The sequence below is a fragment of the Chionomys nivalis genome, chromosome 12 (assembly GCF_950005125.1).
Source record: "Chionomys nivalis chromosome 12, mChiNiv1.1, whole genome shotgun sequence".
NCBI classification, from domain to species: domain Eukaryota; kingdom Metazoa; phylum Chordata; class Mammalia; order Rodentia; family Cricetidae; genus Chionomys; species Chionomys nivalis.
In genome coordinates, this window is record NC_080097.1 from 47,902,569 (window position 1) to 47,929,871 (window position 27,303).

At 45.0% G+C, this 27,303-nt stretch overlaps 1 protein-coding gene across 3 annotated transcripts in view; it reads right to left on the reverse strand.

Moving 5' to 3' along the window:
• Positions 1–2,888: 2,888 nt before the first annotated feature.
• The window catches only part of Fbxo16 (F-box protein 16), a 51,888-nt gene continuing 27,473 nt past the window's right edge, over positions 2,889–27,303 (reverse strand). For 2 of the 3 annotated variants that reach the window (XM_057786438.1, XM_057786439.1), the window contains 3 exons: positions 26,149–26,378; positions 20,444–20,546; positions 2,889–3,311 (listed from right to left, as the gene is read on the reverse strand). In XM_057786438.1, coding sequence (XP_057642421.1) covers positions 3,141–3,311; positions 20,444–20,546; positions 26,149–26,378 — 504 coding nt within the window. In that variant the 3' untranslated portion in view covers positions 2,889–3,140. Of the gene's footprint in view, positions 3,312–4,122; positions 4,149–20,443; positions 20,547–26,148; positions 26,379–27,303 lie in introns of all 3 variants that reach the window. The other variant, XM_057786440.1, reaches the window with a different exon arrangement.

Below are 27,303 nucleotides of genomic sequence, written 5' to 3' on the forward strand. Positions count from 1 at the left end.
ACTGCTCTTCCAGAGGACCCTGGTTCAATTCCCAGTACCTACATGGCAGCTCGCAGCTGTCTGTAATCCCAGTTCCAGGGGCCTGACAGCCATGGCAAACAAAACAAAACAAAAAACAAACAAACAAAAAACCCCAAAACAAAAAAAAATGCACATAAAATAAAAATAAATAAATTATAAAAAAAGAAATCCTTGGGGGCTGGAGAGATGGCTCAGAGGTTAAGAGCACTGACTGCTCTTCCAGAGGTCCTGAGTTCAATTCCCAGCAACCACATGGTGGCTCACAGCCATCTAGAATGAGATCTGGTGCCCTCTTCTGGCATGTTGTATACATAATAAATAAATAAATAAATAAATAAATAAATAGAAATCCTTAAAAAAAAAGACATAAAATCTCAATGTGGAACAATGCTTTCGTGGCACCCTAGGTCATACAAACAAAGTGATTATTATTAGATTGTTTTGTCCCTGTCCATCATTTGACACAGATCACTTTATTCTGTACCATCAGTCTGGGCCACTGTTCAAAACCACTTCTGTGTGTGTGTGTGTGTGTGTGTGTGTAGAAAGACTTTTCTGGTATCTCAAGTGATGGTTGTGTTTGCTATCCTTTTCAATACTGTGAAACATACCTAAAATAAACACTTTCAGAGGAAGGACTTAGTTGCTGGCATCAGAGTTTCAGTCCCTGGTCACTTGACTGCATTGATTCTGGCCCCATTCATGTAGAATAGCATGGGGAAAACGAAAGCTGTTTCCCCGTGTGGCAAACAGGGCAGCGAGTAAGACAGGAAGGGGCCAAGGTCAAGACAGACCCTATAAAGTATGACCACTGGAAACCTACTCCCTCTAACCAGACCCCACCTCCTAAAAACACATTTGGTATAAACTCCTCAGTGAATTAACTGACCAATGAAGTCAGACCCTAATGATGCAATCACCTCCCAGGGATTGGATTTGCCATCTGGGGACCACGCCTTCAACGTAGGAGCCTCTCTGGGGCTATGTCAAACTCAAACTGTGATAGCAGACGCTGCTTTTCCCTATTCTGTTTCACTCAGGTAACTGTGCATCTCCGAGCAGCAGTTTCTGGACACTGAGAAGGCTACACGGGTAGGTGGTTTAGTGTAGCCGGTAGTGCTGTGAGGTGAGCCCACCCATAAAGCCAAAAAAGAAAGCCATTATTGCTGGCCGGTGGCTGCATAGGGAACTGGCCCAAATCTTGTAGCCCTGATCATTAACAGCCCTTTGTCTTTTACGTACAAACCCCACATTCTGGTAGTCACACTTCTGTCAGCAAGTAGCAGAACCACAGAAACCAAACATCAAGGTTAGTGCCTTTACAGACTTTTCTGAAACTACGGACTAGACCTTTGATGGATTAGGTCTTTGTTTCCATGTTGGCAGGCACTGGGGCTTATGTGCCGGGTGTTAAGATTGGAATGGTGAAGTGAACATGGCGTCAGTTGTGTTTAGGTCTGGGCACCTGTTACAGTAGCACTCCTGTCTTTGTGGCTAAATGACTTTGTTTGTTTGTTTTGCTTTTTGTTTCCCAGTTACTCCAAAGCTCTCTTAAATTGATTAAATGGCAACTGTAACTTCTCCAGACATGTACTCTATTGTTGGGGGGGTGGTGGTGGAGGGTTTATGCATGTAGAGGCCAGAGGATACTTTTTTTAAAATATTTTTTATATTTTATTTATTTCTTTATTTATTTATTATGTATACAATATTCTTTCTGCGTGTATGCCTGAAGGCCAGAAGAGGGCACCAGCCCTCATTACAGATGGTTGTGAGCCACCATGTGGTTGCTGAAAATTGAACTCAGGACCTTTGGAAGAGCAGGCAATGCTCTTAACCGCTGAGCCACCTCTCCAGCCCCCAGAGGATACTTTTTAAGGAGTTAGTTCTCTCCTTCCACCCTAGGTTCTGAGGACTGGTCTTAGGTCACCAGGTGTGTATAGGAAATGTTTTCAACCACTCAGCCATCTTGCTGGTCCCAGACCTTTTCCTCCATGATACTGATTATTTTCCATTGCTCTACCATTGCCAGCTCTGGTCTCTTGCCTCAGGAGGACTGGCAGCTAAGGGCTGAACCACAAGTATCTTTGCTTCTACTTCCAGATGGTGTTTGCCAGGAGTGAGGAAGGGTGTTAAGAGAGAAGAGTTAGGTATCAGCTGCTTCCCTCCCCGCATTCCTCTGTCACCCCGAACACATCCTGTCTGCTGGCCTCTCTCCCAAGGCCACAGCAGAAACTGGATTCCAAGACTTCCCCTCTCCCTTTTCCCTTCATCTCTTTGGCCCAAAGGATGAGGATCTTATCTCGATTCTCCTAACCCTGCCTATAGCATGTGTTACTGGTTGAACCATGTGCCCTATGCATCCACACGCCGGACTCCAATCTCCCGGTATCTTAGAATGAGCCTGCATTTGGAGACAGAGATGAACGGGGTTACGTGAGTCATTGGAACAGGCCCTAGTCCACCAGAGCTTAGAAAAAGAGAGCCCCATAAAGACAGGGAGAAGACGGCCAGTGGAGAGGAGACCTCGGCGTTACCTGCTGACATATCATCTCAGACTTCCAGTTTCCAGACTGTGAGCAAATGCATTTCTGTTGTTAAAACCTCTGTCTGTGCTACAGATCCAACATTCTAAGCATCTCCTTTACCAACTACTCTAGGAGCCCTGGGGATGTCACTTCCCTCTAGGACCCCGACTTGCGCAGTATCATCAACGAGGTCATCAGATATCCCTTCATCAAAGCTGACATATCTACTGACAAATTCCCAAGGTTCTGCACTCGTTACCATTTCTGCTGTTCGTTCCCTTTTCCAAGATAGACTCGTAGGACCACTCACAAGGTATATAAATCAAGACTTTAATGGAGCCGGGTGATGGTGGCGCACGCCTTTAATCCCAGCACTCGGGAGGCAGAGGCAGGCGGATCTCTGTGAGTTCGAGACCAGCCTGGTCTACAGAGCTAGTTCCAGGACAGGCTCCAAAGCCACAGAGCAACCCTGTCTCGAAAAACCAAAAAAAAAAAAAAAAAAAAAAAAGACTTTAATGGAGGGACTTGTTAGAATCCAACTCTCAGCTGTGAAGAATACCTTGTCCTTTCAAGAAAATTCCTTTTCCATCCTTAAGTCAGTTTCCCCTCTGGAGCCTCTGCGGGGAGTGACTGAAACCCAGGGTGTCTGGGAAAGTGTTCCGTGAGAATCTGAGTTGCTGCTTCAGGATCTGAGGGTCCCACTGGCTGATGAAGAGGCCAGGCGGGGCGAACTGGAACCTTTGGATGGGAACTCAGGGACATCTAGGGAAGGAAAAGTACCAAATAGAGGGAAGGTTATTGAAGTGCCAAATGATGTCATACAATTAAACTTCTTATAATGCCTTGATGCAGCGTGAGGCAGTCATAAGGAAGAGGAGGGTTTCCAAACTTTCCCAGTAACCCCTACATCACTCCCAAGCAGACTTCATTTTGAACTCTATAACTAGTAAATTTTCACCCCCAAAATTGCTTTCACATGCACACACAAACACATGTACACACACACACACGCACGCACACACGCACACACACACACACATGCACTGAGTTCATTCCTCAAGAGCCACCCACCTTGAGTTTTTGATACCTGGTCTCTCAGTGGTGTGGGGCTCATCAATTAGGCCACGTCGGCCAGTCAGTGAGCCCCCTGTCTTGCCCTCCTAAGTGCTGAGATTATAGGTATACACCACCACACCTTGCTCTTTACATGGGGGCTGGGGGTCAAATTCAGGTCCTCATGCTTGCAAGGCAAACATTTTATAGACTGGGCTATCTCCCCAGTCCCCACCACATTTTATTTGAACCTCAAGAAAATCATGAGCTAGAAAGGGAGGGCAGGAAGGAGGAGGGGCAGTATTCACAATCTCCATTTTACAAGCAAATGAAACGGAGGAGCGGGCATGCGAGCTACAGTCCACAGTCACACAGCACAATGTCACAGCTGGCTCCAGAGACTTCTGCGTCTTAGACCAGGGACCACCAGCATGGCCCCCATGCTTTTCACTCTACCCATCCGCATGCACACTCTCCAACAAGGCAGATGGCCCAGGCTGACATCCCAACCCAGACTCACAGTGACAAGAGCTCTCTCCTTGACATCTGGTGGTGTGCAGGAACCAGAAGAGGGAGGAACAGAGAGGAAAAAGAAAAGGCAAGCTGAGCTTGAGGCAAGAGAGACGTGCTCTGTAAAGTTTGAAGCCGGGCATTTGGGAGGCAGAGGCAGGTAGCTCTCTGTGAATCTGAAGCCAGATTGGTCTACCCAGTGAGACCCAATCTCAAATAATAAATTAAACTCAAAAAGTTGGCCCTCAAGCCAACATCTATAATCCCAGCTATCTAAAATAGGAGGAAGAAAGTCTGCCAAAAGTTCAAGGCCAGCCTGAGCTACATAGTCCTAGGCTACCTGACTCATAACAAAATAAAAAACAACAGAAAAAAGTAAAATAAATATCTTGCAATTTCCAATACAAATGATGAAAGACAGTTCCCATGGCTGCAGTGTGTCCCCACCCTCCCCAATCCTGGCAGATCATGTGGGATCACTAATCCATCGTATGCCCTGACAGACATGTGCAGGCTTCCTTTGAATCTTGGAAAATTTTACTTTTTATTTTCATTGATTCAGAAACCAGTGATGGCTGTCACTTGCCCTCCCATCCAGCTAACCTGCCCCTTCACTGTCCCTCAAGGACGCATCATGTAGAAGAGTCCAGCACTTTCTGCACTATGATCTGCCTGATTCCTTACAGCTAACTTATTCTTCAAGGTCCACCTTCTCCTAGAAGCTTGAATGTTTTCTTTTTCTTTCTTTTCTTTTTCTTTTTTCTTCTTGAAGACAAGGTCTCATATAGCCCCGGTTGGCCACTTTGAACACTTGATTCTCCTGCCTCCTGAGTGCTAGGCTTATAGGCATGCATGACTATACCTAGAGATTCAAATGTTTTATATGTGTGTTCACACACATGTACACGCAGAAGTCAAAAATCAACATCAGGTATTTTCCTTAACTGTTCTCCATCTTGATTTCTGAGGCATGGTCTCTTACTGGCCTGGAGCTTGCTGATTCAGCTGGACTGGCTGGCCAGGAAGCACCCCTCTTGTCTGTCTTCCCAGAGCTGGGGTTACAGGTATGCTTGGAGTCTTAGTTAGGGTTTCTATTGCCAGAACCATGGCAATTCTTATAAAGGAAAAACATTTAATTGGGGTAGCTTACATTTTCAGAGATTTAGTCCACTATCATCATGGTGCGACATGGTGGCACACAGGCAGGCAAGGTGCTGGACAAGTAACTGAGTGTCCTGTATCTTAACTCGCAAGCAACAGGAAGTGAACTGAGACACTGGGTGTGGCTTGATCACACATGAGACTTCTAAACCCACCTCCACAGTGACACACTTCCTCCAACAAGACCACACCCACTCCAACAAAGCCATACCTCCTAATAGTGCCACCACCATCTGGGGGCCATTTTCTTTCAAACCACCACACTGAGATTGCAGACTCACGCCAGCCACCGCTGTCCACTTTTATGTGGGCATTGCCTTGTATCAAACCCAGATCCCACGATTTCACAGAGAACAGTTTACTGACTGAGCCATCTCCTCAGCCCTATCTTTGTGTTTTGGGGATAACATTTCTGTGTGTGGCTCAAGCGGACCTTTAACTTATAGCAATCCTCCTGCTTCTGCCTCTCAGATGCTGGGATTGCAGGTATGCATGAGCCTACCTATTTTGAATGCCTTCACTTTCTGGGGTTCCTCCATCAGTGGGATCCCAGAACATTAATGAGCCCCATTGACTGCTTGCTCTTGCACATCAGCGTTCATCTCTGTGACTCTTGATCTCCCTGCCTGCAAAGCTGGGGTCTTGCACTTCACTGGGTCCACAGGTGCTGTCTACAGAAGTCCAGAATATGGGCCGGGCGGTGGTGGCGCACGCCTTTAATCCCAGCACTTGGGAGGCAGAGGCAGGCGGATCTCTGTGAGTTCGAGACCAGCCTGGTCTACAAGAGCTAGTTCCAGGACAGGCTCCAAAACCACAGAGAAACCCTGTCTCGAAAAAAAAAAACAAAAACAAACAAACAAAAAAGAAGTCCAGAATATGTAGAATGGCGATTTTTTTTTTCCCAGAAAAGGTAGACAAAACTAGGGTTGAAAAAGCAAGTGGCTAAGTTCAAAATGTCAAAGTGTCAAGCGTGGGGGCAGGGGGATGAGAGCATAGAACTGCCTCTCATTTGACGTTTTCAGTATTGTCTTATGATCCCTACAGAGGCTGGTCCTCATGCAGGCCTGTGGTACAAGCTCCTTAGGAGGCTGAGGCAGAAAGGCTAAAGTTCAAAGTCTACCTGGGCTACAGAAAGTTCTAGCTCAGCCTGGATATCTTAACTTAGTTGATTTTAACTTAACTAAACCTTGTCTCACAACGAAAAAAAAAGAGCGAGTTAGGGATACAGCTCAGTGGTAGAACATTTGCCTAGCACGTGTGAGGCCCTGGGTCCAATCCTCAACACCACGCTGAGGAAACAAACGAACCAACCAACCATAGAGTGATTGTTTCCAGTTGTTTCCAGATCCACATGAGGCAAGAAGACAGACTGGAGTGTTCCCTTGTGCCCCGTCAGGAACAATAAAGACGGTGCTGCCTGCTGGATGAGGACAAGGCCTGGCTCTGCCAATAACAAGAACGGGCTTGTCACCCTCACCTGTAGCGCTTTCAGCTTTAATCCTATTACTGAGCCCGGCTCATCTGTCACTGGAGTGGAGGAGCCCTTTGCTCCTGAGCCTGGGGCAGCCACAGGCCTGGGCAGGCTCTTTGCCACTCTCCGTCTTCATGGTGGCAGGTCCCAGGAGTTCCCCCTGCCTTGCTCCTCTGTGGCAGCGGTCACCACCTGTCCAGACTCTTGGCTGTCTCCTTCCCGCTGAGAGCAGTTCTGGGTAGCTGGTATTTTTACATCCATTCTTCTTCTTGTCCCAGAAAACAGCTACAGACTCCCTCTCCAGTTTAAGACTGAGTTTGGTTTGTTTGCTTTGGTTTGTGAGTGTGTGTATGTAGGTGCGCATGGGTGTGTGAATGTGCATGCATGTGTGTGCACACATGTGTGTGCGTGCAGGTGTGTGGATGTACATGTGGGAGCCAGAGGACAACCTTCAGTGTCATTTCTCAGGTGCCATGCACCTTGTATTTTTGAGACAAGGTCTCTCAACAACCGAGAACTTGCCTAGTGAGAGAGGCCAGGAAGCTTGTCTTCACCCTCCCAACTCTGGGATTACAAGTGTTTACCACCATCACCAGCTTCCCGCACAAACATACCTTATACAGGTGCTAAGGATAAACTCAGGTCCTTGTGTTTGCAAGGCAAGCATTTTATCAATGGAACCATCACCCCAAACCCACTTTAAGACTTTAATGTCTGTTTTTTGTTGTGGCTGTGTGTGTGTGTGAGTGTGTGTGTGTGTATAAGAGACACAGTCTTATACACTGTAGCCCAGGCTGGCACAGAACATACCAATATAGCATAGGCTAGTCTCAAATTCAGAGCAATCCTCCTGCCTCAGCCTCTCAAGGGATTATAGGCATGAGCCATAAGATTTAAGAGAAAAGCGGTAAGATACATAAAAGAATCAAACCCTTACAGTGCTGGGTCTGGGTTTGCAACATCTGACTACGGCTGAAATGATAACTAGAAAATCCCTCATCCAACACCAGGGCTCCCCAAGCCTTTTCCTTCCTACTGATCTTTGCTACTCCCCCACCCCGAGACCCCTGAAATGTCCACCTTCTCAAACATAAACTTAGCAACAAGGTCAGTTTTAGGGAGGTGACAGAAGTCCTGATTTCAGTGGTTCATTTGACCCCCAGGTACCTTAGGTCGAGTCTGTTTTCACTAACCCTCCTTCCAGCGCATGGCTTCTTCCTTAACCGGCGTCTCCAAGTAGGCTCTGTGATTGTTCACCCTTTCTTTATTGTTTGCATAGGCTACCTTTCTGCATAATTTTTTTTTTTTTTTTTTTTTTTTGGTTTTTCGAGACAGGGTTTCTCTGTGGCTTTGGAGCCTGTCCTGGAACTAGCTCTGTAGACCAGGCTGGTCTCGAACTCACAGAGATCTGCCTGCCTCTGCCTCCCGAGTGCTGGGATTAATTTTCTGCATAATTTAATACTGAAAAGATGAGGAAGGGCTCAGTGAGATCCCCCATTCACCGTGCCCCATCTTACAAGGTCAACCAAGGTTATCTGCCGCTTTGTATCCTTCTAAAGACCCTGTGTGTGTTCACGATCCTCACAGGAAATGCAGGTGCAAAAGCACACATAAAGTACAAGTGTTGCCCATGGAAACACAATGCACATGTGCACACACCATACACACCAACATAAAAACACAGGGTTAGGGGGCTGGAGAGATGGCTCAGTGGTTAAGAGCATTGCCTGCTCTTCCAAAGGTCCTGAGTTCAATTCCCAGCAACCACATGGTGGCTCACAATCATCTGTAATGAGGTCTGGTGCCCTCTTCTGGCCTGCAGGCATACACACAGACAGAATATTGTACACATAATAAATAAATAAATATTTAAAAAAAACAAAACACAGGGTTAGATATTGTTACTCTCTCTTTAAAAAAATATCTTTGGGGGCTGGAGAGATGGCTCAGTGGTTAAGAGCATTGTCTGCACTTCCAAAGGTCTTGAGTTCAATTCCCGGCAACCACATGGTGGCTCACAACCATCTGTAATGAGGTCTGGTGCCCTCTTCTGGCCTGCAGACATACACACAGACAGAATATTGTATACATAACAAATAAATAAATACATATTTTAAAAAAGTACTATATAAAAATATCTTTGTTTATCCTTTGATAACTTCATAATGCATATAATTTATTTTGCTCAGATTCACTCCTTATTGCCCTCCCTAATCCCCTCCTACTCCCTCTGAACCCTTTCTTCTCAGTAAGTACCCTTCTACTTTCATGGGGTTTAATTTTTTTTTTTAAAGATTTTTTGTTTTGTTTTGTTTTGTTTTGTTTTGTTTTTCGAGACAGGGTTTCTCTGTGGTTTTGGAGCCTGCCCTGGAACTAGCTCTTGTAGACCAGGCTGGTCTACGAACTCACAGAGATCCGCCTGCCTCTGCCTCCCGAGTGCTGGGATTAAAGGCATACGCCACCACCGCCTGCCTTTTTTTTAAAGATTTATTTACTTAGTATGTATACAGTTTCTGCCAGCATGTTGCCTGCAGGCCAGAAGAGAGAAACCAGATCTCATTACAGATGGTTGTGAACCACCGTATGCTTGCTGGGAATTGAACTCAGGACCTCTGGAAGAGCAGCCAGTGCTCTTAACCACTGAGCCATGTCTCTAGCCTGTGGCTTTTACATTTTTATTATAACACTCCAATGAGTTTAATGAGTGTTTACTGGAACATGGGCAACTCACAGTGGCCACGCCACTGAAGAAAAATGACTCCTGCCCTCCCCACCGCCAGCAGCCATCAATGCTAACAGTTCCTTAGCTAGACTTCACAAGCCCATCCCCCACTCACAATGGACTGTTGAACGGCCCTTTCTTGTGCCGGTCTTGTGCAGCTAACCACAGCTGCTGTAAATTCGGGCTTTGAACATGGAATTGTTGTAACTGACCTTCTTCCTGGGTATCTGGTACCTAGATCATCACGGCGATTCTAGATCTTCCATTTAGACCTCCCCTGAATGGTTCATTTGGAGACCCACAAGTTCTTCAAGCCTACATGTCTGCTGAGTTTCTGGCTTCAGTGAATAAATATTGGTACAATTTGCACCTACCTAATTATTTAGATAGCTACAATTAGACACCTAATTATTTCTTCCTATTATTAATTCAAAAGTTGGGAGCTTTTGCCCTCTAGCCTACGAGCCACCGGAGGGCAGGGATTTGTCTTATCCTGTTTGTGTCCCTAGTCCAGTGCCTGCAGAATACTTGTTGACTCAGTGAGAGCCACTCCAGTGTCTCCTTCCTTTGGAGCAATGGCTGCAGCGGGCAGATTATGAAACAGGCACAGAAAATGCTGACGGTAGGCTGGGTGCTGGAAAAGTGGATGAGAGGATCCAGAGACTGCTGAAACTGAGACCCAAGAAACAGCGGTGCCCCAAACAAGCGGCAAGCAGGAAACAACCTGCATGAATAAGTTGGCACACAGACCTGCGTTCTCCATCCTATAGCTGATTTCTTAAGAATTTTCCATGTATGTGCAGCCGCCTGGAAAAGCCACATGGACAACACCATCAGATAAGTCCATGGATCAATGAAGAGAGTTAGGTAAGGCAGTTAGTGAGTCTGTAGAACGAGGAAATACAGCGCTAAGAATATACATAAGGTGTCCCACCAGCTCTCCCGGAAAGCCAGTGGCCATCAATGTAAGTGCCTGGAATCAAACACTCGTTCACATAATCTTCCCAGCACCCCTGTAATGTGGGGGAAGGGAGGTAAACACAGTGGCAGAGCCAAGCACAGGCAGGTGCCTATAGTCCCAACTACTCAGGAAGCCAAAGCAGGAAAATCATTTAAGTTCATTGGTTTGAGGCCAGCAATGAGATTCTGTGTCAGAGGGACAGCGGGGACATGGCAAGTATTCACTGTGTGGAAGACATCACCAACCCCCTCAGTGTTTAGGAATCATATCCCTTATGTGTTGTATTATGACTCCAAGTTCAAGGTGATATATAACCCTGGGTCTAAATGTGGATTGTAATTATTATTTGAAAATTATGAAAACAAAAGGTTTTTGTGAGAATCACATAAAGCGAGATGATCTAAGCAATGGCTGGTGACCGTCAGTGCAGAAGAGGTTTCACTGAGTGAGGAGCCCTTACTGAGAGGGGCTCCTTCTGGGGGGGGGGCAGCGTCTACGAGGGGTGAAGGCCGAGCTGCTGCTCTGTATGGAAGAGCCCTGTCCTGTCACTGGGAGCCCAGAAAGCTGCTCAGGCCCATCTGGCAGGGACCCTGCTTTGGTCAGCACCTACGGGAGGGTGTCCCCTTCCCTCCCCTCTTGTTCTGGGGAAACAGAAAGGACAGAGCAGAGGGACATCATCAGCGCCATCTGGACGCCTCAAGCATGGCTTTGTTCTTCATTATCTTGAGGGGAAATTGCCAGCTGCGGAGGAAGATGATGAGGCAATTTAGCCATGGTTTTGAAATTTTAACCCAAGACTTCAAGTCTATGCCACTCAGCCATCCAAGTAGGGGAAATAAAGCAGACATGTTGCAAAATATGCATGGGCTATACAACCCGGGCAGTGTGCTGACTTCTGCTCCAAAACAGCCACATCTCAGCACACTGACTCCCAGGAGAGTTCCAATGATGCCTCATATACCAAATGGTATACACACACACACACACGATACACACACATGCACACACAGACATACACACAGACACATATATACACATACACACTAATAGATATGTATACATACACAAATACATAATAGATACATACATATACAAATACATACACATAACAATATGTATAAACATAAATATACATATACAAACATAAACACACATAATTTCTTAAAATTCCTAAAGCACATAATACACACATATACAAATCCACATGCATACACACAAACATACATATACATATATATATATATATTCATAAACACACATATATACAGATAAATTAACACAATACATATATATACATACATAAACATGTATGTACGAATGCTTCATGAATGCTAGGCAAGCACACGACTGACTGAGCCACAGGTTCCTACTTCAGAAGGCAAAGCAAAGAGGAAAGAAAACTGGGAGAATATGGGTACAGCTGGAACATACACACATATACATACATGTACAATACATACAAATATACATACACACTCACACATATACACACATATAGACATATACACATTTATGCACATTCACATACATATATATGCATATGCATACACATGCACACACATGTGTACACACCTATGTGCATATATACATACACAAACTACATAAACACAGATGCACACACAAATGCATCCCCCCACTATCTATGTTTATATAAAGTTTAAACACTATGGTAGTAGGGATTTAAACCTGTCATCACAGACAAGCACATAACTAACAACATATAATTCACAAGCAAAATTCTATTCTGGTAGATCCTAGGTAGATGTTACTTTGTGCCAAATGTTTTTGTTTAGATAGCCATTTGCCATATGTCTAAACGTTTGGTGACAGAGAAGCAGGAAGGTCCTTTTAACGGGAAATGTTGAGGTCATTCATTATATCTAGTACACCAATAATGGGGGCAACAAGACGGAACTCAGCTCTCTCAGCAGTTTTGAGAAATGCAGGCTCTAGACAGGGGTTCCCAGGTCTTTTGGGCACCAACACGGATAGAGAGAATTGGTGGTGGTGTATTCGGTCCACTCCGTGCTTCAGTCTGGGAAAATGGAGTCAAGTGCAAGACTTCTGAGGAGCCAGTGCAGGGACTGTACACAGACACACAACATATATACATTCATGTCCAAATACACAGTGGTGCAAAGGCCATATGGGCAAAGAAAACATAAGGCGTGCACTTCATTTTTACTTTGTTTTGAGACAGGGTTTCTCGCCCAGGCTGGCCTTGACCTCGCGTAGTCAAGGTTGACATTAAACTTCTGATTCTCCTCTCTCTATCACCTGAGTGTTGGGATGACAGGTTTGGTCGCCAAACTCAGCTTATGTGTGTGTGCTGGGGATTGAACCCAGGGCTTCATTAATGAAGTCATGGGCGAGCACATGACTGAACCCAGCCCCGCCCACTTTGGAAGACAAAGCAGAGATGAGAGGAAACTGGGGGAAGATGGCAGAGCCCGAACATTCCTGCCTCTGTCTGGAGTCCCTGAACTCTGCCTTCTGGCTGCAGGGCTCCTCCTCCAACTCCTCCTCTGTCTGCTTCCAGCAGCTGTCTCCCACAGCTGCTCTGCAGCCCCAGGTGTGACTCGGTCTCTAACTGTGCTGCTCATACACTAATCATTATCTGCAAAGCTTGGGAGCAGAAGGATCTGATTCTGGGCTATTCGCATTTGGACGATGAGATGCCTCAGGGATGGGCTCTGAGTCTACAGAGGAAATTCACGAATGTTTTATATACACTGCACACATGTATCCTGAAGGCAAGTTTATGGAATGTCTTCTATGCACATTACTTTTTTTTTTTTTTTTTTTTTTTACCGTGACACATGCTCGGAGGTCAGGTGTGGAATATTCTGTGGTGTCACTCAGAAAGTTGTCAACGTGACACAATCTGAAATCACCCGGAAAAGGTGTCTCGGTGAGAGACTGTCTACGTCGGGTTGGCTGGGGGCATGCCCATGGGGGTTTGTCTTTATTTGCCTAACTGATGTGGTCAGACCCAGGCTGAAAGAGAAACACAGGATGGCACTGCTTTGGGGTTCTGGCCAGTGTAAGTATAGAGAGGAGCTGAGCATGCTCTCCACCAAGCATGCTTGGCTCCATTCTCTCTCTGTTCCTGACTGTGGATGTGACTAGCTGCTTCTAGTTTCTGCCTTGACTTTACTGCAATGACGGACTGTCATCTGGAATTGTGAGCCAAATAAACCGTTCTCCCCTTAAGGTGCGTACAGCAAACAGAAATGAAACGAGGCCTGAGCTTTGCAGATTAGAGAAGTGCCATGCATATTACCATGACCGCCAACTACTGGCAGGGCCCCACTTTGAGCTAAGAACTATGCTAAATGCCTCACCTCCTCCCAAGCCTGGATCAGTCTTGTCAACTGTCTCCATTTTCCCAGATGAGGAAATAGTCCTCAGGGAGCTGAAGTGCCCTGGGTTAAATTCCCAAGCTTCTTAAATAGTGATACTAGGCACTGTGCATAGGCCATCTGAGTTCCAATCTGTTCTTAGATGGCAAAGTAAACAAGAAAGATAGCAAGCACTGGAGGAGGACTAGGTGCCCCTACCATCGTAGGTGCTTGTGATGGCTGTCAACTTGACAAAATCTAGAGTCACCTGTGAGCTGGGTCTCTGGGTCTATCTGTGAGGGACTGTCTTAAGTTAAGTGAGAAGAGACATCTTGACTATGGGTGGGGCCATTCCAAGCAGAGGATGCCAGACTGTATAGAATGGGGAGGGTACACTGAGTGCCAGCATGCTCTCATCTGTTCATTGCTTTCTTCTCTTGACTGTGGATGTAATGCGACAGACCAGCTGTTTCGAGTTCCCGCTGCCTTGATTTCCCCCACAATGATGAACTATAACCCAGAACTGCTAGCTAAATAAACCGATTCCCCCATAGGTTGCTTCTGTCTGAGTATTTTATCACATCAGAAAAAGAAACAGAAATCAGTATCAAGATGTGTTTTTGCTGCTGTAAACACCTGATTATGTGGCTCTTAGGCCTTTGGACAGTTTTGTGGGAGGAATATGGAAGGCTTTATTGAATGCTGAGAGCCTTGCTGCGATGGACAGCAAGCTGAAACTGAGTCAAATAAATCCATTCTTCCTTAAACTGCCTTTGTGAGAGTATTTAGCACAGCCACAATGAAAGAAACTAACACGGTCCTTAACTTAGACCTTATATGTATGTGCTAACAATAACCCTGCAAGATAAACCATGATTCCCATTTTACAGATGGAGAAAATGAAGCTTAGAGAGACTAAGTAACTCACCCACAGTTGTGTCATTTAGGAAAAGAACCCAACTTTATCTCCATGTCTAGCCACATTCTTTCTGTTTCTTTCCAAATGAAATCCCCAGATGTTTCCTTGGTGGAATGAAAGGATTTTAAAATCTCTCCTGTGGAAATGGGTAGCTTTGCAAATCCAAACCAAATAGATGTTATTTTAAAAAAAAATGGGGAGGATTTGCCGGAATTTGAAAGCAGTTATTGAAGCAAGGAAACCACTTTAAATTTTCTTTTGTAACTTCTTCAGTCTTAAGGAACCATATTTTCCAAAGTTCAAAGAAAAAGACGAGAGAGTAAACAAGAATTATTGGCTTAAAATTTGGATTCACAAATGGAATGACTTACCTTTGGTATTCTATCTAATGTAATTTTAATCACAATTGTGGCCTCCAGGAAAGAGGAAAAATGAGCATGAACACATTCAGTAGAAGCCTAGGGGATCCTGGAGAGTCAGGATTCAGTCTAGAATGTTGTGTGTATGCACAAGTTTGCGTTTGCAGGTGGAGGCCAGATAACCTCTGGGGTGGTTCCTTGGGTGTAACCTATCTTGTTTTTTGAGACAGAGTCTCTTACTGGCCGAGGATTCAGCAATGAGGCCATGCTGGCTAGTCAGTAAGCATCAAACATTTACTCCCCCTTGCCTACCTAGCACAAGGAAGGACTGTAGGCACTCACCACCATGCCTGGCTCTCTCCACCCCACCTCCGCCCCATGGGCTCTAGGGATTGAACTGAGGTCTTCATTCTTCCAAGGCAAGCACCAAAGAATTATCTCTCTATCTCCTACCCTAGAATATTCTTTAACAATGTTGCCATTCAGATTCTCATTTTATACACGGGCAAGATGTAAGAGATTGCTTGTTAGAGAGTTAAAACTGGACCCTGGGTTCTCCCCATCCCAGAATCTCTTTAGAGCACATTTCTTTTTTTTTCTCCCACTTGATTCAGCAAAACAAAAAGAGAATGATCAAAGAAACATTAAAAAAAAAAAAAAAAAAAAAAAAAAAAAGGACACCAAGAGTAAAGAGATCCTGAAAAGAGGTGAGGAAGGTAATTGCCTTCTGGAGGCTGGAATTAGCTGGTCTTATCTGAGGCAATTAGAGAGTGTAAGCAGGTAATTAAAGGCTCAACCACTTTCTGAAATCCCCAGCCCAGGCAGGACCTGGAAAGCAAGGACTAACTTCCAAGGAAAAGTCCAGTGCTCGACCTGGTGGGAAGGGAAGATCAAAAGGATATGTCAACTGGGGGCTTGTGGGGATTGTAGAGGGCCAGCTAGAGACATGGCTCAGTATTTAAGAGCACCGGTTGCTCTTCAGAGAATCCAGGTTTGAGTCCCAGCCCCACATAGTTAATTTAACAACCACCTGTAACTCCAATTCCAGACGCTCTGACGCCCTCTTCTGGCCTCTGTGGACATTGCACAATGTGGAGTGCAAACATTATAGGTAGGCAAAACACACAAACATTAAAATAAATAAAATCTCAAAAAAAATTTTTTAAAGATGTCATTCATGGTCCTCGGAGTCCAATTCCAGGAAATCTGATACCCATATCCTGATTTCGTGTGTGTGTGTGTGTTGTTCCAAGAGTTTTTTTTTTTTATTTTCTTGGGCTTTGAGACTTTCAAGATCTTATTTGTATGTATAAAGTAAATAGAATTTCCCATAGAGGTGGAAGGAGGTTTAAACCCCAATAGTAGCAAACATGCTTACTTGAAACGGGGAAGAGGGGTCATTCGTGTCCTGGCCCCTCCATGACCCATCTCAACTTCCCTCTCTTTCTCCTCTCACCTTCCTGCTCTCTGCCTCCACCCTTCTTTTCCTTTCCTTCAGTCCCAACCCCTTCTCCCTCCTCTCTCCCCCTCCCCTCCACTTCCCTTCCCCAGACAGAAGTAACAAACTAGCTTCTTTCCCTGACCTCAGGCACGGTAGGCTTAGGCTTTCCTCTTCTGCATCCAGGTGTCTGCTAACACTGTGCCCCTGGAGCCCCACTTCTCTCTACAAACTCCCCAAAGTCTCCCTGCAAAGGGACAGCTCCCTTCTTCCCTAAATGGCTTTTGGAGGTCAGCTGTTAAGATGTGGAAAAAACGGTGTGTGTATGTGTGTGTATCTCTGTGTGTATCTGTGTGTGTGTGTGTTGATACCAGACTGGAAAATCTTTGAAGTTTAAATAAGATGAGGCACTGTGGTGTTTGTTCTTTTCAACCTGGTCTATTTGGTGAGGAATATTATCACTACTGATAGTAATGGGGATTTCTCGCTAGGTCTGAAAGTTTCCCAAGATGCCTTGGAAATTTCAAAGCATCCCCAACCAGATCTCAGTTTGATTCCCATCGTCTAACAGATGTTCACACCAAAAAGTGGTTAGGGAACCGGCTATATCTCAGGCAGCCCCTGGCGATCTCCTGTAGAAGTGAGAACGCAAGAAAAAGACGACATCCACGCTCACACCCTTTAAGCAGGAACTGGACAAGCTCACAGCGCTCCATGTGTAAATTAGAAGCCGTGCCCTGGGGATGTTTCTCTCTAGACAGAGCCCCGTCACAGCTTGCTCTGAGGAGTGACAGGCAGAGGAGAAGCTGGTCTCCCAGTGCAGCTGGGACCCTGCAGCAGGCCTGTGGACTATTCACTGCATTCTTCTGTACGCCTGTGCTTCCTTCTTCCCTAGACCTTTCTATTCAACACTTTGCCTTTTTCCACTACCACACACGCCTCTCCCACAGGATCGGAACCACAGGCCTTCAGTTATCATAGTTTCAGACAGTCCTCTGGTTAAGGTGATGCCACTTTCGTCTGGGTAGTGAGCACCGGTTCCCCCATCACACACATGCACCTGTTTCTCTCCCCCATCAACCTGTTGAAAGAATCCTAGAACTTCCTATCCCAGTCCCTCATGGGAATCATTTGGAGTGTATTCAAATGATGCTCCCCTTCTTTAGGGGAGGGGATGATGGGGAACCTCCTTTAGTCAATCACCTTTAAGAGGCTAGGTTAGGGTATGACCTTTTGGGTACCCAGAGAAAACCACGGGCACACCCAGGGCTCGCTCTCTCTCTGGTTCCCCGCATTATGGCCTTTTTGCTCCTGTTCCGTGAATTTGGCCCTTATAATAAAGAATTATAACTGGAATCTTCTGGAGTTAGCTTCGGATTATTTGACTTGCATCCTCACCCCTCTTTTAACATCTGGCACCCAACATGGGGCGTGGGGACCAGTCTTCCTCTTTCGGGAACCCCCGCAGCAATCACGTGGTACATTGGGCACTGACTCTAACCCGCCAGTTCTAGCCAGCGGCTCGTGTTCGACAGCGGCAGCTGAGTCCTGCGCACTCCACCCGGGGAAAGGGAAAGCAGCGTGGCCCTCCACACGCTGCTGCCTCTCCAGCCAGGGACCCCTGAGTAATGTCTCCCTCCCCCCTCCAGGCTTCTCCAGCACACCTTCACTGTCACAAGGGTCCTGCATCACCAGCGTGTGGCTTTGTCCTTCCCAGACCTGTAACCTAGAGTGATGGAAACCGTCACTCTATGGAGAGGGATCCTAAACCCTTACTTTGCAGGCCCGACAGCCAGGCTTGTCACAGGCCAGCATATCGCAGGCATGAGTCAAAGACCACAGCATAGTTCTGGTCGGGGGGTTAATTACACTCCATGTTCTTTATCAAAACTACCAAATGTATGTGGTAATTATAATTAGCATGCCTACAAAACCAAAACAAGTAGATATAATAATCATGTGTTTAGTAATAGTTAATTGTTCTCTATCACTAATTCATCTGGATTTCCTTCTTAGCCCTAATTAGCACAACTTCTTCATGGCTTATTATTTAGTTATTTACCTAGGTTGTTGAGGCAGCACCTTGCCTTGGTCTAGCTCTGGCTGGCCTGGAACTTGTACTGGTGCTTCTCATGCTTCAGCGTCCCCAGTGCTGGGATTACAGGGTGCATCACCACACCTAACCCCTTTTTAATGCCTTCATTTTGGTCTTTGGGGTTTGTTTTGTTTTTTGGAAAGGGGTCTCACATAGCTCAGGGTGGCCTTGAACTTGCTATGTAACTAAGGATAACACTGAAGTTCTGATCCTCCTGCCTCCACCTCCCCAGTACTTGGACTATGGGTCTGAGCTAGCATGACCAGGTTGTGCAGTGCTGGGAATTGAACCCAGGACTTCATGCATGCTGGGTGAGCATTCCGCCAGCTGAGTTACATCTCCATCCTTCCACTTTTGAATTCTAATGAACACTTTAAGAAATCTCTGCTGGTGTTTGATAGATGGTTTATGTCAAAAGCCACAGATTTTTGTGCTCTTGAAGCAGGAGAAACACTCAATTGCCTTGATAATTTCTAATCATACATTGCCACCAACTCTTATCTTCAGATTCATAGTCTCTCTCTCCTTCTCCCTTCCCCTCCCCTCCCTCTATTTCTGTCTTGTTGGTATTTTGCGTCCAGTCTCAGACTCACAGCTGTCCTCCTGCCTCAGCTTCCTGAGTGTTGGAATTCAGGAGTGGGCTACTACATCTGGTTCAGATTCTGTTTTGGCGGCTTTCCTCTTCCTCCTTGTTTAGTGGGATGGAAACTAGGCAGAATGCCTTATAATGGCCTATACAAGAAGGCCCATAATGTCTATGTATCTATCTACGTATGTATGTCTGTATGTATCTATCTGTCTATCTATCTGTATGTCTGTCTGTCTGTCTGTCTATCTATCCATCTATGTGTCTGTCTGTCTGTCAGTCTATCTATCTATCATCTATGTGTCTGTCAATCTATCTATCTATCTATGATCTATCTATCTATGTGTCTGTCAGTCTATCTATCTATCTATCTATCTATCTATCTATCTATCTATCTTTTCAATCAGCAGACTCATGGACAGCTCTACAGCTTTGGTTTGAGCTCCACAGGCTACACTTGTCTACACGGAGCCTCCCCCAGTGCAGTAGAACTGGTCTCTAGCACCCAGGTAGGTCTATTTTAAGAAGCTTTCTCTCATTCTCTTGTGTGTGTGTGTTTAATATAACACTTGAAAGTACATTTCAGCAGAAAGTAACAGGTTCTCAAGCAGAGCTGCGGAAGAGATTTACTCCCGAGAGGGTGCAGATTATCCCACCAATTGATATCCATTCTGTATTAATTTTCCTGGAGTGTGTCCTCGGCTTCTCTTTCAATTCTCATTCCATTACATGCACTTTTAATTCCACCTGCATTCCTTCCTACTTTGCTCCAAAACCTCTCATAATGTGATAAAGAAGGAATCCCCTGTGGCCCAAATCACAATCTGGGGAAGTCTGCTACAAATTAATTGTATTCCCTAGTCACAATTACTGACATTATTATGTTGCTGATTAACTGCTTTTTAACTGAAAAATTCTTAATTCAGATTTTTTTTATTCGCTTTATTCACTTATTTATTTAGCCCAGGCTGGCTTTGAGCTTGCTGTGCAGCCAAACATGACTCGGAACTTCTGATTATTCCACCTCTACCTCCCAAGAGCTGTGGTTCCAGGCGTGGACCACTGTGAGCTTTCCGCTGTGCCGGGGATGGGAGCCAGGACTTGGTACGCGCTGCCAATCGCTCTAGCAACTGAGCTACACCGCTAGCCCCAGAGACCAAGGTTTAAACAACCACTTGACGATTCTGATTTAGCAAACAAATTCAATTTCGCAAATAGGATTAGGGAGCAGGGTAATTTCCACCAGTGATAGGGGGAGAGATTCAGAAGCAGACTCACCAGCGACCGTGCTTTCCTGAGCCTGACACCGTCTTCAAGCTTGTTTGTCTTATCTCGAAACTGCCGCTTGAAGTCTGGGGTCACTTCGTTTCTTTTTCTTCTTCTGCAAAATTGCAAGTGATGGGAAAATTATAACCGATCATTTGGAGTTTCCAGCAGCTCACAGAGCTATTTTTTCCGTCTGACTTCTGACGCCCTGTGATTTAAAGACTGCCTGTACACCACTGGAAATAAGACAACTGTCTGTCTATCGAGAGCTGGGTCAATCAGCCCTGGTACAAGAACACAATGGAGAGCTATGAGTGATGAAAAGGAAGGCAGAATATTTCTTTTTTTTTTTTTTTTTTTTGATTTTTCGAGACAGGATTTCTCTGTGGTTTTGGAGCCTGTCCTGGAACTAGCTCTTGTAGACCAGGCTGGCCTCGAACTCACAGAGATCCGCCTGCCTCTGCCTCCTAAGTGCTGGGATTAAAGGCGTGAGCCACCACCGCCCGGCAAGGCAGAATATTTCTATAGACAACTGTAGGGTGAGCTTTAGGATACAATGACACACAAGAAAGAAAACCAGGTAAAGAGAGGCGAATATATTGTATGCCTGCCGTTTATCTCAGAAGGAGACATCTGAAAACATAACACGCCTACTGTTCGCCAGTACTTTTTAAAACATTATTTTTATTTTATGTGTATGTGTTTTGCCTATATGTATTATAAGCAGTGCTTGTGAGGCCAGAAGAGGGCGTCAGATCCCCTGGAACTGAAGTTACAGGCAGTTATGAGCTGCCATGTCCGGGGCTAGGAACTGAACTCAGGTCCTTGGTAAGAACAACAACCCCTGTACTTTCTATTTTTTAAATATTATTATTACTTTTGTTTGTAATTTTTGGCTATTATTTTATTATTTTTGAGGCAGGATCTTACTATATAACCCTTTACTGACTGCTCCTGAAACTTGCTGTGTAGACCAGGTTGCCTCAAAACTCCGGCTGATCATCCTGCCTCTGCCTCCTAAGCTTTGGGGTCACGGGGAAGCACCACCATATTCAGCTTTTTGAACTTTTTTAAAATGGAAGAATGATACAAAAATTTGAAAAACTGGTATCCATAGGTGGAATTCCTGTATGAATCCCCCGGAAACAATATGGCGGCAGAGGGGCAAAAGCTAGACTCCCCAAACATAACTTTATTTTGTTTTTTTGTTTTTTGTTTTTTGTTTTTTTTGTTTTTTCGAGACAGGGTTTCTCTGTGGTTTTGGTTCCTGTCCTGGAACTAGCTCTTGTAGACCAGGCTGGTCTCGAACTCACAGAGATCCGCCTGCCTCTGCCTCCCAAGTGCTGGGATTAAAGGCGTGCGTCACCACTGCCCGGCCATAACTTTATTTTGTATACTTGATTTGGAACCATCTAAAATGTTCTCCAGAGCATAAACTAAGATAAAAGAGAGGAAATAACAAAAAGCAAAATGAAACAAGTTTGATCTTGTCTATGAAGCTGGTGGCACTGCCATACACAAAGCAGTTTTTCCTGTGCCTTTAATGCCGAGATTTATCTGAATAGTCTTTTTCTTCTCCCTGTCTCCTTTCCTTTCTTTTTAAGACAGGGTCTATTTATGTAGTCCTAGTTGGCCTGGAACTCACTATTTAGACCACACTGACTTCAAACTCACAGAGATTGCCTTTGTCCCTCTGCCTCCTGAGACTTGGGAGTAAAGATGAGCACCACCACGCCCAGCCTGTTTGAATATTCTTAGTAGGGTATCTGCCAAAGATAAAAGCACAAACCAGTAAATCCGAAGCTATTTTCAGTAATAATGTGTTAGTATTAACACGTGTTTGCTACCACACATGCTAGGGGAAGGTAAAGGCCATCAATCCGTGGCCCACAGCAAAGTCAAGCCTTTTGCCTGCTGTTGCTCATAGACTTGTATTAGAAAATTGTGGTTTTTTTTGTGTGGGGACTGTCTAGGAAATTTTTCAGGCTCTGCTATCAGGGCTGAGCAGTTGTGCCACGGAGCTTATGTCCTACAGAGTCTAAAATAGTTCCCTTCTGGCCCTTTCTAGAATATGTCTGCCTGCCTGAAATAGTGAGTCTAGGTAATGCACTTCCATGGTTACCGACAACACAGAAGGGAACAGAAATGAAGGTGCGTGTCTTTGTAAATCTATTCTAGAGCTCCTGATTCTGACTATCAGTGTGGCCAGGGATGGAGGACAGGGGACATGAGAAGATGCATGTAGATGCGGCGGACACTCCAGAATGTGAGGAGCATGAGAAATGGCCCAATTTCTATAACAAATTACAAGGGGTGGGTGGACGAGGAGGAGGAGAGAGAGCAGGATGGGCAGGAACAACGGAAGAGGAGAAGGCCCAACAGAAGGTTAACTTAAAATTCAGGGCAAGAATGGACACGTTGGGGGCTGGAGAGATGGCTCAGAGGTTAAGAGCATTGCCTGCTCTTCCAAAGGTCCTGAGTTCAATTCCCAGCAACCACATGGTGGCTCACACCCATCTGTAATGAGGTCTGGTGCCTTCTTCTGGCCAGCAGGCATAGACACAGACAGAATATTGCATACATAATAAATAAATATTTTTTAAAAAAGAATGGACACATGGGTCAAATACAATACATATTTTAGACCATATCTGGAACCTTATTAAGCAAAGCATTCATTAAAAAGTCAAACATCTGTGTGACATTCAAGGAATGCTGAATGCTGATGACCCTTAACTGGATTAAGGAGCTATTTCTTGAGTTAGATAAAGATGGTGTCAGGTTATGGTTTTTACAGAGGGTCTTTACATTTTAAGAATAAAGATAGAGTCAGGCAGTGGTGGCACACGCCTTTAATCCCAGCACTCAGGAGGCAGAGGCAGGCGGATCTGTGAGTTTGAGACCAGTCTAGTCTACGGATTGATTTCCAGGACAGCCGGGGCTGTTGCACAGAGAAACCTGTCTGGAAAAACTAAAAACCAAACAAAGAAAGAAAAAAAAGAAAGAAAAGAGAGAGAAAGAGAGGAAGAAGAAAGAAAACAGATAGAAGTATATGTATGACATATGAAGGAAGTCCTATATGGAATAATATAACATTATTTATTTAAAACATTATTTAGGGGATCCAGACATGGTGATGAATGCTTGTGGTTCCAGCATTGGGAAGACTGAGGCAGGAGGATTGGGAATTTGAAACTAACTTGGGCTTCATAGTAGACCTTGGCTTAATCATCAGCATCATCATATAGGAGAGGGGCAGAGTAGGTAAGGAATTAATGTTGATTATCTATCCATGTATCTATCTATGTATCTGTCTATATTTGAATATCTGTCATAAAAATTTAATTTAAAAAGAATGTGCCTGCCCAAATATTACTTGCCACTTCATTTTCAAGACCTCGCTCAAGTTTTAACTGAGGAGTTTCAAATAGACAGAAGAGCTAGGAGACTAGGGCATCAGTCTCAGCCTTAAACAGATGTTGATGGCACTTGGCTGTGCTTGCTTCACTGCACCCTCCACATGTACAGAGTGGGTTTTGTGGTGGTGGTGGCTTGATTAGTTGCAGAAATGACACCCTCCCCCCAGTACTTCAACACTCATCTCCTAAGACGAAGACTCTTGTCTACCCAGCCACACTAACACCAATGTGTCATAGGAAAGAAACATTATTTAATATCGTTTAGTACATGGTCTGTATTCAGATGTCTGCAGTTGTTCCAAGGATGTCTTTTGTTGTTTCTTTCCTCCCTCCCTCTCTCCCTCCTATCCTTCCTCCCTCTCTCCCTCCTATCCTCCCTCCCTCTCTCCCTCCTATCCTTCCTCCCTTCCTCTCTCCCTTCTTTTGTCTCCCTCTCTCCCATTTGTACTTTTAACTAGGACCCCCCTCAAGAGTCAAGCTGCATTTGGTTATTCTAGAACTTTCTCCCATCTCCTTTCCTCAGTACAGAGACTCTGTGTAGCCTTACCTGTCCTGGAACTTGCTCTGTAGACCAGGCTGGCCTCTAACTCACAGAGATCTTTCTGTCTCTGCCTCCTGAGTGCTGGGATTAAAGGCATGTGCCACCACACCTGGCTTTAATACAGATTTTTTTTTGAAGCCAGAATCTAAGACATCTCAGAGAATTTAACACTTTTTTGCAATCCCGTGTGTGCCCCCAGAAGAGCTGCTTGCTGCGGACCCTGACGCCCAGCTGCATCCCCCATTCATTCTGTTTCAGGTTCAGGACTAGAAGGTATCTTCCTGACAATGTTTACTCCTAAAACTGGCTTAAATTGGCTTTGTCAGTAGTGACATACCATCCAGCTTGGTCACATGTAGGAAAAATGAAGCCATCAAATTATATTTTGAAGGAGAGCATCAATATATAGAAATTTCAAATGTACAGGAAAACCAGGCACTGTGGCACACACTTATAAACCCAACACTCAGGGTTCTGAGGCAAGAGGAACACAGGTGCAAGGCAAGCCTGGGCTACAAAAGGAGACTCTATCTCCACAAACAAAAGGCAGGAAAGTCGAGAGATTAGCATCATAGTGATGAACCACACGGTCTCCATCTCATTTCAATAATTTGTCATATTTTACTACACATAACTTAACTTTCTACTTCATTATACTACAGTTGTTGGTCTGAGGGTTCTTTGTTTGTTTGATTGATTGATTTTAGGACAGGATATCTCTATATAGCCCAGGCTAGCCATAATGTGCTATCTTCTTGCCTCAACTTCCTCGGTGCTACAATTACAGGTGTATATCATTAATATCTCAACTGCCGTTTAAATTTTGAGACAGGGTCTCATTGCTTAGCTCAGGCTGCCTCAGACTTGGTCTGATCTTTACAAGCCCATGCCTACTTAGCTAGGTAGGGAAAGGTGGCTGTCTTACTACCTCACGCTCTGCATGAGAGGGTGGCGGTCAAAGTTTGTGCTTCCCTCCTTTTGTTTGCTTATTCACTGGTAAAGGAAGGAAGCATAAGAAGGAAAAGGAAAAAATCTAGTGTGAACCACACGATGCTAGTTGGGTTTGGTTTTGGCTGGTTTGGCTGGTTTTGGTTATTTTAATATTAAAATATTAAAACAAGACATCTAAGGTTGGAGCAATGGTTTATCAGTTAAGGGCTCTTCCTGCTTTCTCATAGGACTGAAGTTTAGTTCCTAGGATCCACACTGAACAGCACACAACCACTTGTGACTCCAGTTCAAAGGCCTCTTCTGGCCTCCACAGGCATCCCTCCCAACACACACACACACACACACACACACACACACACACACACACACACAGCACATGCACACAAATACATAGTTAAATAAAACTTTAAATATTTAACAATGGGCTAGCCAGATGGCCCGGCGAGTAGCAGTCCTTGCTATACACACCTAATGATCTGAGTTTGATCCCCTGAACCCAGGGTGGAGGGAGAGAACTGACTTCTGAAAGTTGTCCTCTGACCGCCGCACACGTGTGCCGTGGTGCACGCACACACAGTATTTAAAACAGTAAGTAGGTTGCACTGCTAAGTCGTTATAGCTATAAGAAGTAGACGGATGGCGGTGGAAAGGGCAAACTTGTTAGAGTGGTTTAGTCCACATCGACCCACTGAAAAGCTTCTGTAGTTAACAGCGAGTTCTGGGATCACTTTTTCCTTTCATCTATTCAAATGTCAATCAATTATTTTGAAAAACCAATAGGGTGAGAGGGGCACGGAGCGTCTCACCGTTGCCAGAGGTGTTCGGGGTCACAGTTGTCTAGATAATTAAAGCGGATGATATCAGTAGGATGCTTATCCGACGATCGCCACGGTGGAAGCTCTTTCTCCCCTGGGTTATTCTTCTTTTTTAAGGAGGCGGAGGATCGCGAAGCTAACCAAGGGGACGGCTTTCCCTCTGGAGAGCTGCCGGGAACGGGCTGAACGTCGGCAATTATGAACCCATCCTTTGGAGGCGTCTAGAGGAAGAAAGTGTGTTATTTATACCCTTAGACCACCAGAATAACACCACCACCAAGAACAAAGAACACAAACATATTAACCACCATCCTCCTCCTCATTCTCATCTTCACTATGGTGATAACGATAAGATGATAATGGTGGTAAAGGTTACGAGGACCACAGCAGTCCCAGTCCCAGGAGTACTTGAACGTGCACAGCAGTTCCTTTGCATTTTCTTATTCCATCGCTACAGTAATTTATTTATTATTTATTTATAGGGTCTTGTGTAGCCCAAGCTCACCTCAAACTCCCTATACAGCCTATTGTGGTCATGAACTCTTTTTTTTAAATAATTTATTATGATTTATTTAACTCTATTTTATGTGCATTGGTGTGATGTTGTTAGATCCCCTGGAACAGGAGTTACAGAGAGTTGTGAACTGCCATGTAGGTGCTGGGAATTGAGCTTGGGTCCTCTGGAAGAGCAGTCAGTGCTCTTAACCGCTGAACTATCTCTCCAGCCCGATCATGAACTCTTGATCCTCCTGCCTCTGCCTCCTGAGCCCTGAGGTTACGGGTCTCTTATGCCAGGTTTGTATAGTGCTGGGGACTGAATTTAGGACTTCCTGACTGACAGGCAGACACTCTACCAGACAAGCCATGTCACCTGCCTTATTTAGCTTTCAAAGACAGTGTCTCAGTCTGTGACCCAGGGTGGCTTTGAGATCACTGTCATCTTTCTTCTCCAGTCTCAGAAGCGTTGGGATTACAGGTGTGAGCACCACTCCCAACTCTCACAGTAATTTAAAGATAGCTCATCATTGCTCCTATTTTACAGAGTCAGCGTCTGAAGCTAGAAGAGACTATTCAATCGACCCATAAGGACATAAGGAGGATTTCGATTTGATTCCAGAATTCAAATCCAAGTCTATCGTACTTCAA